The sequence below is a fragment of the Kwoniella europaea genome, chromosome 1, assembly GCF_036810445.1.
Source record: "Kwoniella europaea PYCC6329 chromosome 1, complete sequence".
Classification (NCBI taxonomy): Eukaryota; Fungi; Basidiomycota; class Tremellomycetes; order Tremellales; family Cryptococcaceae; genus Kwoniella; species Kwoniella europaea.
In genome coordinates, this window is record NC_089487.1 from 15,817,077 (window position 1) to 15,828,666 (window position 11,590).

Sequence of the window (11,590 nt, forward strand, 5' to 3'; positions counted from 1 at the left end):
TTTCATTCATTCGATTGTATATAATATAGAGAGATCTTAGATGTAGAATAGAAGAGAGTAGAGTATACAACTTTCAGATTAGATATCCATATCACATAGAACCCAATCATCACGGAGATTAGAGGTACATAGGACATATCAGGGGATTGTTGTAGCATAGATACGAACATCATTCATGCAAATATAGCACTTCGAATTCGAACATGATTGTATCCTGGAGGGTGACGCGGAGATGATCAAACAAGATCTGTTATGCATATCTTCTCCTCTCTACCTCTCTGCTGATCATGTAATATTCATTGTCCACTTATCCACTTCACCTTTCTTCTCTTTCACCCCACGTCTCTCTTCGTTCTAATAGCATACGTCCGTATCATATCATCTAATCTTAATGATTTTTCTTAGCTTCGAAATGGAGTGTCCAGCTACTCAACAATTTCCTTCTATTAACCTGTTCGCCAGTCAACCTACAACCACGCACAAGAATATCATTCAGCTTCCCTTGCAACATAATCACAGGTTGAATAGAAATTCACTCACGTTAAAGCATAAGTCAATGGAGCCAACCACAAGAACATCCCCACTACCAACACCAACAAACCAATTACCACACCCCAACCGGTCTTACCCAATTTAGCTCTTACAGCAGGTCTCAAACGAGTTTTAGGTCCAGGATAACTGATAGGGTAATTGACCACTTCTACTAGGATGAAATTTAATACTGATCCAGCTACTAATGCAGATGCGAGATGGGCAGGCAAGTAGTGATGTAAGAATCTCTGTCTTTGCATTAGGTAAAAGGGGAAATAATGGAATGCCCATGCACCGAGGAAGAAGCCGGTATTTCGATATAATCGATTTCGGATGGCTAAGCGATAAGTGAGGGAGATCCAATGCTATCAGTATGATGATACATAGCCGTGTGTATCGTAAACTTACCATCTTCAATGGGATCCAATCCTCTTCTCCTTGCCAGCATATCAGCCGTAACTATACCAACGAAGACCGACAATGATATAGCGCAAGTCCACCATCCAAGCAAATTACCAATCATGTAAATCTGCTGATTCGTCTCCGAGTCCGTCCAGAAACTTATCCCAGAGAGACAGAATGGCCATTCGACGGGAGTAGACGCGTAAGGATGGGAAGAAGTCAATCCTGCATTATGCTGTAACATGAGGATTTGCAATTCGAAGAATTTCTTGATAAAAGCTACTTTCTTGGTTTTCTTAGGTTCGACGTGGGTAGTACGGTTCTTGAAATCGTTACCAGTCCCATCAGCGATGATATCTTCAACGAACCAAGAGGTAGTTCTATCTTGCTGATTCTTATTTCCATTCACTTCTTGTTGACCATATGCCCAATCTGGTAATGCCTTTGGATGAGTCCACAAAACCACTTTGGTAGGTACGTGCACTAGTTTGAAATGCCCTGATAGAGATCTCCACGGTTCTCCCTCGTGCGCATCAGTTATGACCACTTGGAACATCGTATCATTTTTTCGCTCTTCGTCGTCGGGTGCGATAGTGGTGAATTCTTGGTTGGTGGGCATGAGTGGGGAAGCGACATCGTGAGTGAGGAGGATGGTATCAGTAACGATATGTCTCAATTGAATCACATCGTTGTGTCGGACTACTCTGCCTCGTCCTGATTCTGGGATCTCCTTTGTAGGAAGGATCTGCCAGTGATTGTTGGTATCATTGTGTGGATAACAGGTTACCTGCTGACCTTGAGAGGAAATTCGACCATCCTCGTATCGCAATGGGTAGTGATCAGCGTGAGAGTGAAGGAACTGCTTGGTATCTTTATGCTTGATGGTAACGGTATCGAAGTATCGGATCTCTATCAAGCAGATGAAAAACGTCAGATATCGTTGCATAAGATTGCGGGATTGTTTGGTCTCACCTTGAGCATTAAGCAATAGCTCGTTACCAGCCAAAGTTTCTTGGAAAGCAGGACTCATGAACGAATCGCCGGGCCCAGAATATTTGAGCACTTTGAAGTGAATCCAGAAGAAGGAAAGGTAAATCAAGAATGGGACGAGGATGAGACCAACCACACGATAGAAGAAGTGTCTCCACACGTAAGACTGTGTACTCGGAAGAGTCAGCTACCTCCCTGTCCAAAGACTTTGCGCGAGTCCTAGCTCACCATAGAATGACCCCTCTTGATATCTAAAATTTCCCATAAATCCCAAATCACAGCGGCACCAACGGACAGGAAAGTGAACAATCCAACCATTTTACAACCCAAGGTGCATGCTAACCAGCCTCCAGTAGAGAGTAACCAGAACCACCACCAATTGGTGAATTCCTGATATCGGTATTGATGGAACTTGACGTAGGAGAATAAGGAAAGAGCCATGAAAAGCACAAGGGCAGCATCAAGGAGGATAAGTCGGGTCTGAGTGATGTGACCGTTGTCTGAGATGTGTTGAGCCGATTGACGTGATACGGGTAAGCTCGAGTACATTGTTCATGTACAAGGAAATGGGCAGAAGCCTGTGACAACTCACCAAATGCAACTAACGCAGCTGAAAGTAAAGCTATTCCAACTGGATAACCTGATTCTCTCATAATTCCAAATACGATAGGGACAGTGATGGAACCCATGATGGCACAGAAGCTTCTCATACCGACGTATGGGACCTATAAGTATCAATCGAGGTCAAAGTCAGCGTTCTTTCCTTTCGTAGGGCATATAGCATTCCTTGGTCTGTCCGGCATACTGAAGTCTTGGTATCTCTGATAACCCCTTTCTTCGTTAGCCATAAGAAGGAAGATAGATTCACTCACATTATGACTTATATAATCGTCACCAATCTGCTCAAAACCAAAATCACCATTGAACCCTACCACCCAAGCTGCCAGCCCATTCAACATCTTCGCTAACGGCGGATGAACATCGAAATAATATTCTCTTCTGATATAGTGAGACGCGAAAGAACCGAAATGAACTTCGTCAAATACCACTTGAGAAGGATGGCCTATTCGCCAGAATCGGATGATAAACGCTAATACTGTTAAGACCAGACCTGTAGACCAGGAGAAGAAGTATTCGGAGCGGATTGATGAGTCTGGTGGGACTGGGCGAGGAGAACGTTTCTACAAATCACAGTATACAGGTCAATTTGGATCATATAACCCATATAGTTGAGAATGGCAGGACAAAGGGATATGGTACCATCAAACATTCCAGATATAACGGTTGATGAGAAAGCAGTCAACTCACCTTCTCTTCCTCCAATCCACTGTATGCCCTAACTGTTTGAGGTAGACCAGAAGGAGAGTCTTGTCGCTCTGTCCTTCTCTTACGAGGTGCGAGCGACATTTTGTGTGTTGCTTGAGGAGGTATGCAGTTGAGAGTATGGCTGTGGACGAGATAGATAAAGGAAGTTGTCATTCAAAGATATCAGAGTGAAATGGTTGCGTGGAAGATGGAGGGGGGAAAGAGATCCAAGCTCAACTCAAACGCGTTGATCGTCGACACGTGGCACGCAATCATCCCTCTTCGCAGCATGAAACTTGAACCGAGCAGACTTGTAACAACAAACGGTAATGCATAAAGAATGTATACTATGGATGAGCACATATCTCTGTGACCAGAGGTACCGCAGTAAGGTGCGCTTATTGTATTTGGAGAGTATGGCAAGAAAGCTGGCGCAACAACAAGGTATATCTGGCTTCCAATTTAGAAATTCTGTCCACGCAGTAAATTCAGCTATTTTATCTTTGTCATGATTACATGCAAGCTGACAAAACTTACCTCCTTGCCGAAGAAGAACCTACATCCCATCGGGGAGGTATACTTATTACTCATCTGATGTAACGTCCTAGACAATACCGCCGGACCACAGAAGAATACCCCGCAATCTGTATCAGGGTGTTTGTTCGCAATAGATTCGAACACTTTGTCCCACTATGCCACCATATCGATCAGCTTACTGAACAGGGACAACGTTCTCGCAGCTGGACGCTCATTATAGATAGATGGGAGTCACGTACGTTTGGTCTACCGAAGTGCGTCGGTGCACGTAGATTCGTAATCGTATCTTTATCAGCTCCGACATCTTGGATCAAAAGGTTCTGCATCTTGTCCTCGCTAAGAAGAATACATCAGCTGCGAACTTTGGGAATAAGACTGGGCAGGTGATATCATATCGATCACTTTTGTGGTCGCAACTCACTCGATCTTGGCTGTAAGGTAAATATGAATCTCGATTCTACCTTCTGTATCCTCAGCTTCAACGGCTTGTAACAAACTGTGAAACCCTATTGGCGGACGATCTCAGAATGTAAGCTCACATCTGGTCTTTGTTCCGTGAATTCAAGGGAGCTTACATTCAGCAGAACCGAAATCTCTGATCACCCATACGAAATAAAGCTTTGATAATCTCGTTTTCTTCTCTTTGCCGAAATTGTTCATTCGGTACCTAATTATTCATCATCAGCTGTTACTGTTTTAGCTATAAAAACCAGCTGGACGTTACCAGATAGATTTCAGGATCGATGCAAAAGGAGTGACACCAATACCAGCTACATGTCTCATCAGCTGTCGAAGGTGGTTCATGCATCTGGAGGCAGCTGGCTTACCGCCTACGAGTAAGATAGTCTCGTATTTCGTGAAATCTTCACTTGCTGATCCGAACGGACTGATCAAAATCATGATGAGCTGAATTCCGTTCAAAGCATGAGATAGCTCACCCATCTACCATCACTCGAGGTAATACCTAGCTCAAAAGATTCGATCAGTTCCCGTTCGTTTTCCGCCTACAGTCCTCGACTGACCTTGTTCGTTGGCGCAGTAACGACTTTCCCGCCATTTGCTTCCTCCTCCTTAGTTGTCTTAGCATCGAAGTTGGCTCCTAAGGCTTTCGCAAATGCCTTCATCAGGCATTAGCTTTTCATGTCTGTTCTTCGGGCGATGACAAGGAATAAGCTCACGGTGGTCCAGTCTCCCACACATCTTATATGTACTGAGATACAGTCTTCTTCGGGGGCAGAGGTAAGCGTAAAAGGGTGGTATTGCCAGTATGATATCTATAACATCATCAGCTTTGCCTTGCACTGTAACGAGACGTAGTTTCACTCAGCTTACCTCGGGACAATTGATCTATGCAAATGCAAATCAGCATATGTTCTTTGGCTCTTATGTAGGCTAGATGGATCGGCTGACTCACAAAGATATATTGCCCTGCTCTTCTAGTAGTATTTTCTTTCTTGATTTGTACTTCCAGCACCTTGGAAGGATGCTGGATGATCTTGGAGATATACGTGACGTGCCGAGCTGCATTACCTGTGTGAGCTTTCCGTTGGAGCTTGAGGGCGTATTTCAGCTCACCCCTAACTTCACGCAAGATACGTTCTGAAATCCAGACCAGTCCACCAGGTAACCAATATTTCTAAGTGTTCACATCAGCTAATAGCCCTAACCGATCACAGGAGCCGCTCAGCTCACCCAGAACACACCGATTGTACCGGCAGAACAGAACGGTGGTCGATCAGGCTGGATCATACCTGAATTCACAAATAAGTCAGCTTATTGACACTGGCCGGGAAGTTCAGGAAAAGCTCACAGAACATTCCATGTAATTGCCATCCGACGAAGAATACGATGAACAACTATCGTACCAGCAGTCAGCTCGACCTTTCACTCTCATGGGGCAATGCTAGTCGATACTCACATGGTGAGAATACCAGAATCTCTCGAAATGCGCTCTTCTTCGTTTCTCCATTGCAAACCATACCATCACACCTAGAGCTACCCACATGATCCATCCTGTTGCACCAGGTCCAGTGATAAAGTTGAACTTGAGGAAACCGACAATACCCCTGAAGAAGGTATTCATCAGCTTCAAGTGTTGACCGTACCATTTGGGCGGGATAGAGGTAGATCCACTGAGCATGAGTAGATTACTCACGTGTTCGTTGCTATCGCCAGCAAAGCCTATACATATGTATCCAAGCAACGTCAGCTAATTTTGCTCCAATATAGCGCAAATCTTAACTGACAAAGTTCCTCATATGAGCTATTGTATGAATCAAGGAGAACAGAACGATCATCCAAGCGACTTGTTCTATTAAAAATTGTCAGCTCTATTCCGCCACGTATACTGTATTTTGAGAGGTAGCTCACTATGGAACGTAATGTTCTTGTCAAAAGGTATAATATCGTTAAGCGGTGTTCGACGAAGTAGTGAGATGAAATTACGACAGACGGGAAAGAGAATGAAGATGATATCGACTAGAGTGTTCGAGCAGATACGTCAGCTGTTACCTGAGGGGTTTTGAAGAAGCTTACTATGTAATACTTGAGCGGCACCTCTAGCAGCGGCTACACGTAGTATATCTTTTCAGCTTACTTCCAATCTGGGTACAATTAGCTGACTTACAGAAAGTCCAATTGAAACTTGATCTAGCAGTAACGAAATTATCTTTCAATTGATAGTGTACCAAGGCAAATGCAAATGCCATTATGTGAAGGAATATCCAGAGGAAAAAGAAGATCCTTCTACCACCTACAATCCCATTTTGTCAGTTCGACCCCAGACCATCTGGTTTCAAATATAAGGGATTCCTCAAGAGATGGAAAGATGATACGCACCTTCATTGACCATCCATACTTTCATCTTCTCCGTCCAACCTGAAGCTTTCGTGATAGGATTGGCATTATCACCCAGTTTACTCATAGTATGTACCAATCCTTGTAATCTACCTCGTTCAGTCTTGTTTCTAGCTAGGAATGTCGGTCCATTGTTGATTGGTCGATCGTCAGATGAAGCTTTAGCTGAAGGTGCGTTGAATGCGTATCCACCGAAGGGGATGGGTGGACCGGAGTCGAATGATAGTTTGGAGGATCGTTGTTTGGGCATCGTGTATCGAATTCTCACCGATTACGGAGGTTACGGTTATGCAAAGGATCAAAAGGCGGAGGATGTACTGACCAGCAGTACAGATGGTAGAGTTAGTACAACGAAGTGAATGAATATTAGTGTTAGTATAAAGAGAAATAGATGATATATCGAGAGAATTTACAGGTGTGGTGTGATCAATCGTGGATACGGATGGTAACACAGATGTAACACATTTGCCAAGAGACGTCTCTCTGACTGTGGAGTTGTGAATGATCGTCAAGAGGAAGGATGAAACTTGACAGCGGAATGCGGATGAGGTCAAGGCGTATCGATGTTCCCACCTCTATTCCGTATGAATGAGTGGGATGCTTCCGATTTGCTCCATGATGACGACGAGAAGGGGAGGTGGATGCAAGTCTGGACAAAGCGAAGCAAGGATAGCCAGAATAGCCAGAATATTGATGAAACGATATCAGAATGATGGAAATGGAGGGGACTACTTTGACACCATACGAGTAGGTCGCATCGCACAGACCACCGTGTAAGTGTGATGTCACGTGATTCCCACCATCAATATGAGAAATCAAACGCGTCGATGATCAAAGGAGCGATGAAAGAGAACATTACATTGCCAGTTGATTCAACCTGGGGCCATCATCATCATCTTTCCTTTTACCATTACATCCCGTCAGCTATCATCTAGATCACCTTTATCATAACGAAGATGTCTTCTACATCAGCTAGGACATCACCGATAGCACTATCCTTCGCACACGTATATACACTCTCCCGCGATCCCAATAAATCCCCTCCCGTCCGATCATCTCATTTACCTATGTCATCCCAAACTTCCCCAGGAGAACCTTCGTCGCCTATCAAGAGACCGACAAGCTCTAACGAAGTCGAGATGCATATCGAAAGCATCCAAGAGGACGACGAAGTGGACGAGTTTGAAGGATTGGAGACCATAGGATTCAGTCAGTGGGAAAGGGAAGTACCTAATTTCAAGTCTAGAATCAACGACAAGCAGGAAAAGGAAGGAGAAACATCATCCTCATCTCAGAATCAGCCTCGGATGGAAGAAGAGATCGATGAACTTGATGAAAGTGAATATGGATTGGAGATGCCGATGGATCTGATACAGGATGAAGAAGTTAGAGCGCAAGTGGCGATACACTCACCTATAGGTGAGTTGATTATACCACCCATCTTGATAGCATACCCACCATACCTGTTTCACTCAGCTACAGATATATGATCACGAATGGAATGTGGATGTACTGACCTGTGGATTATATCTAGCCAACCCATCATCCCCGCCTTTACGCACACCAGCATTCTCCCTTCCCTCACTCAACTCGGACATCCCCTCTGGACCTTATCCCCAAACTCCACATTCTCCCTCTCACTCGAATCGCCGTCAACAGGCAAACCAAAAATTCAGATCTTCTTCCCCTGTGAATTGGACACCTTCACCCCTCTCATCGAGAGGTAAGAAACGATCCTTAGTAATCCTTTCGGACGATTCAGATCAGGACGAAGAGAATGATCAAACGATAGCTATCCCTCAGAAAGGTAATTTTAGCTCACCTAATAAGAAAGGGAAAAGTAGTAAAGTCATTCAATCTGGTGACGATGAGGACGAAGAAGAAGAAGAAGAACCGTTGGCAGTGCAGAAGAGACGTAGGGAGAAAGGAAAGGGTAAAGAGATATTGCCTTCTCATGAGGAAGAACCCATCAATATTAGACTGGAGCTGGAAGCTCAAGTTCCGGATGGACCGACCCTGGATGATCTGTTTAAGGATGATGTTGAAGAGGGGATTTACGAATCCAATGAATACAATTACAATGAAGGAGATTATGGAGAGGAGGAAGATGATGATTATGGTGATTTCCCATTCGATGAAGTCGATTTGGATTTCCCAGATACCAACAAAAGGAAAACCAAATCGAAATCTAGATCACCTGAAAAGCAAAAGAGCAAAACCCTTGCAAATGACTTGTTCCCACCTGATGAACAAGAAGAAGACCTAGAAGATAAAGAGAATTACGATCGATCGTTCAGTGGTGGGCATGGATCATCAATATCGATATTGGATAAATTCGAGTTGATCAAAAAGAATGAATGGGATATACCTCTTATAAGCGATTTAGAGATTAAATGGCAAGATTTCTATAAGAATCATTGGAGGAGAGGTGTAGATAAATTGAATGGGAAATCCGCCACCACGGCTACGATTACGACTAGAAGAGATGAAGTTGGGACGATAAGGAGTGATGATGAGAGTGAGGAAGAGGATGTTAGACCTAAAAAGACTACGGCGGCTAAGAGAGGTGGTCCGTGGGGGTGGAGAGGGAGAGGTAGAGGCAGAGGGGCATGGAGAGGGAGAGTGGCGAGAGGTAAAGCTAGGAAGAAGTAATGACATTTCAGATGGGGTTGAAGAAGAAGAGAAAGACTAATGTACTTCAGTACTCTTGTACTGTAGCATCGTAAGAGATGAGTATATGGCGTCTGACATATCTATATGCCATTCAGGGATGAAGAACTATATTGCACGCTGTCGTCTCTGTTGTGCTTACTACACTCATATTTGTATTCATTAGAGCATTCCTCTGTGTATGCTATGCATCATCCATATCATTAATTCATAGGTGCATAAGACTGAACAAGTCCCCATAATTAATTCCCAAAACGAACAATGCAAATATAATGAGAAATCTATTCTATGGAGTGATGTATGTTCAACACGACAACGATCATTTTTTGCCCCCACCTCTCCTCTTCGCTCCACTCTTCTCCTCAGCTTTCTCCTTCTTCTCATTCAAGAACCCACCCAGCTCCAAGGCGTCCCGAGCAGCCTGATTGATATGTTTGAACCTATCTGGACCTAGGTGGATACCTCCAAACCACCTTGTCACTACTATCAATACGTTTTCTAGTTCCAATATATCTAGGAGGTGTTTCAAGCGGGATCCAGCGGCTGTCTCGCCGTCATCGTCGTAGTCTAAAGTATCAATCAATCAAATCAATAAAATGTTCTTCCAGATATTATGGGTATGTTCCCTTCTCCCAAAGGGGCAAAGCGAGGAACAGACAGGTCTTAAAATGGATGATGGCGATATACTCACCACTTTCGTAGACTTTGCCCGCCGCTCCACCAACCTCCCTCACAAGTCTATAAGCGAAAATAGCCGGATGAGCCGCTTTAGCGATTTTCTTGTCATTCAATAATTCATGTATGATCAACGGTATCTCTCTCTCGTTGGTCACTCTTATCGCATGTCCTACGAACGTCGATTTACGATCTACGATCGGTTCCGACGTCCATATCTTCAACTTGCTCACGTCAATGAGTTCATCCGAAGAATCATTAGGTGAGGAGGAGTATGAGAATGTTGATCGGAGTGTAGGAGGTCTAGACATCGATGAAGATGATTCTGGTATTTCCCCTGTGTCTGATGGAAAGTGATATTCTCGTTCTCGTTCAGAAGAATTGATATCTAATGTGGACATTCCCCGGGTTAGGTGATGTGCCTCTACTGCCTGACGCTGATTTTGGTTTTGTTTTCGTTCTGCATCACGGGCAGATTCACCTTCTTGTAGTGAGGACAGATGGGAGATGTACCATTGTCTTACGACTGATTGGACGTGAGTCAGACCGTCAAATACACAGACATCGCCTGGGACGAATGGCACGCCCGTCGAAGAAATGTATGTGCGGGTTATATCGCCGACTGGAAAGGATAACAATGTCAGCGGATAATCCGACAAGATTTCTTCCCATTTGTGAGACATGTATAAGGAAAGGTTGAGGATGTACGATGTAAGATTGGAATGACGATTATGTATTTTCCAGAAATTGATATCTTGTGAAAACTGAATGACACTCACACAATCCACTATCTATCCCAAAACTACCCAAATACCTTCCCAGCAACTGTAACTGTGGTGGACTCGAATTAGGGTATGTAGGCGGTAGACTAACCAATATCCTCATCGTAGGTGGTTTCTCAGGTAACTTTGATGGATCTATCCCATCCAATGATTCACCTTCTTCGTATATCGGTAAAGTAATCTCATAACGTATTCTCTCTCCGGGTGTGAAACCAATTTCTAAGTCCCATAATGCATCCGTATACTGTTGACTATCTCTTCTTCTTTCCATCCGGCTCGATACCGAGGATGAGGTCGGTAATGAAGGAGGTAAGTCATTGGTGGTAAGCGATGAGGAAGAAATGATTGATGATGGTCTAGAAGCGAAAGAAAGTTTGACTGCTGATCCACCATATATCGATAGTAGAGCTTCCAGTTCATATCCTATAGCTGTAAGATGAGGTTGGAAATTTTGATTTTCAGTTGATGTGAGATGTTCAATAAACTTCTCGATAGAAAGTATATCAGGAGGTATTAGCTTATTTATCAATACAATTCACACCCAAGACCGTTAGTCCACCGTATGTATACATACTCTGAAAAGCAAATGTGGATATAGGACTTACCTTGAGTAAGACTCCCTCTGGATCTCTCACTTGCTCAGGTGGACTACGCCTATGATCTTCAAGCTCCTGACCTGCACCTAAACCTTCCAGGGCGGATAAGGCTACTCTCCGCGCTTCTGATTTCAAGGAGAGGTGGGATGAAGAGGAGTCATTGGGTCGAAGAGGTGATGATGATCGGGGTATGGACGTTGATGATATCATTCTGCAACGAGCTCTGGCTTCGACGTTTGACGCGAT

At 43.9% G+C, this 11,590-nt stretch overlaps 4 protein-coding genes across 4 annotated transcripts; 1 reads left to right on the forward strand and 3 right to left on the reverse strand.

Annotated features, from left to right (window-relative positions):
- Positions 1-388: 388 nt before the first annotated feature.
- V865_006027 (uncharacterized protein) lies at positions 389-3,330 on the reverse strand (the record flags this gene model as incomplete). The annotated part of the gene is made up of 8 exons (XM_066229790.1): positions 389-467; positions 541-868; positions 940-1,842; positions 1,906-2,089; positions 2,152-2,423; positions 2,516-2,648; positions 2,796-3,104; positions 3,232-3,330. The coding sequence occupies 8 exons, from the start codon at positions 3,328-3,330 to the stop codon at positions 389-391; spliced, it is 2,307 nt and encodes a 768-aa protein (XP_066085887.1).
- A 360-nt stretch (positions 3,331-3,690) lies between these two features.
- Positions 3,691-6,871, reverse strand: V865_006028 (uncharacterized protein; the record flags this gene model as incomplete). The annotated part of the gene is made up of 22 exons (XM_066229791.1): positions 3,691-3,699; positions 3,766-3,918; positions 4,005-4,101; positions 4,187-4,271; positions 4,341-4,432; positions 4,490-4,535; positions 4,593-4,651; positions 4,704-4,729; positions 4,788-4,883; positions 4,944-5,039; positions 5,098-5,112; positions 5,180-5,286; positions 5,341-5,401; positions 5,458-5,516; positions 5,576-5,621; positions 5,684-5,831; positions 5,921-5,946; positions 6,012-6,076; positions 6,136-6,243; positions 6,301-6,333; positions 6,392-6,517; positions 6,604-6,871. The coding sequence occupies 22 exons, from the start codon at positions 6,869-6,871 to the stop codon at positions 3,691-3,693; spliced, it is 1,821 nt and encodes a 606-aa protein (XP_066085888.1).
- Positions 6,872-7,577: 706 nt separating this feature from the next.
- Positions 7,578-9,273, forward strand: V865_006029 (uncharacterized protein; the record flags this gene model as incomplete). The annotated part of the gene is made up of 2 exons (XM_066229792.1): positions 7,578-8,040; positions 8,156-9,273. The coding sequence occupies 2 exons, from the start codon at positions 7,578-7,580 to the stop codon at positions 9,271-9,273; spliced, it is 1,581 nt and encodes a 526-aa protein (XP_066085889.1).
- Positions 9,274-9,610: 337 nt separating this feature from the next.
- V865_006030 (uncharacterized protein) lies at positions 9,611-11,554 on the reverse strand (the record flags this gene model as incomplete). Its single annotated transcript, XM_066229793.1, has 4 exons — positions 9,611-9,858; positions 9,983-10,588; positions 10,746-11,232; positions 11,354-11,554. 4 exons carry the CDS (start codon positions 11,552-11,554, stop codon positions 9,611-9,613), a joined length of 1,542 nt encoding a protein of 513 aa, XP_066085890.1.
- Between the last annotated feature and the right edge of the window lie 36 nt (positions 11,555-11,590).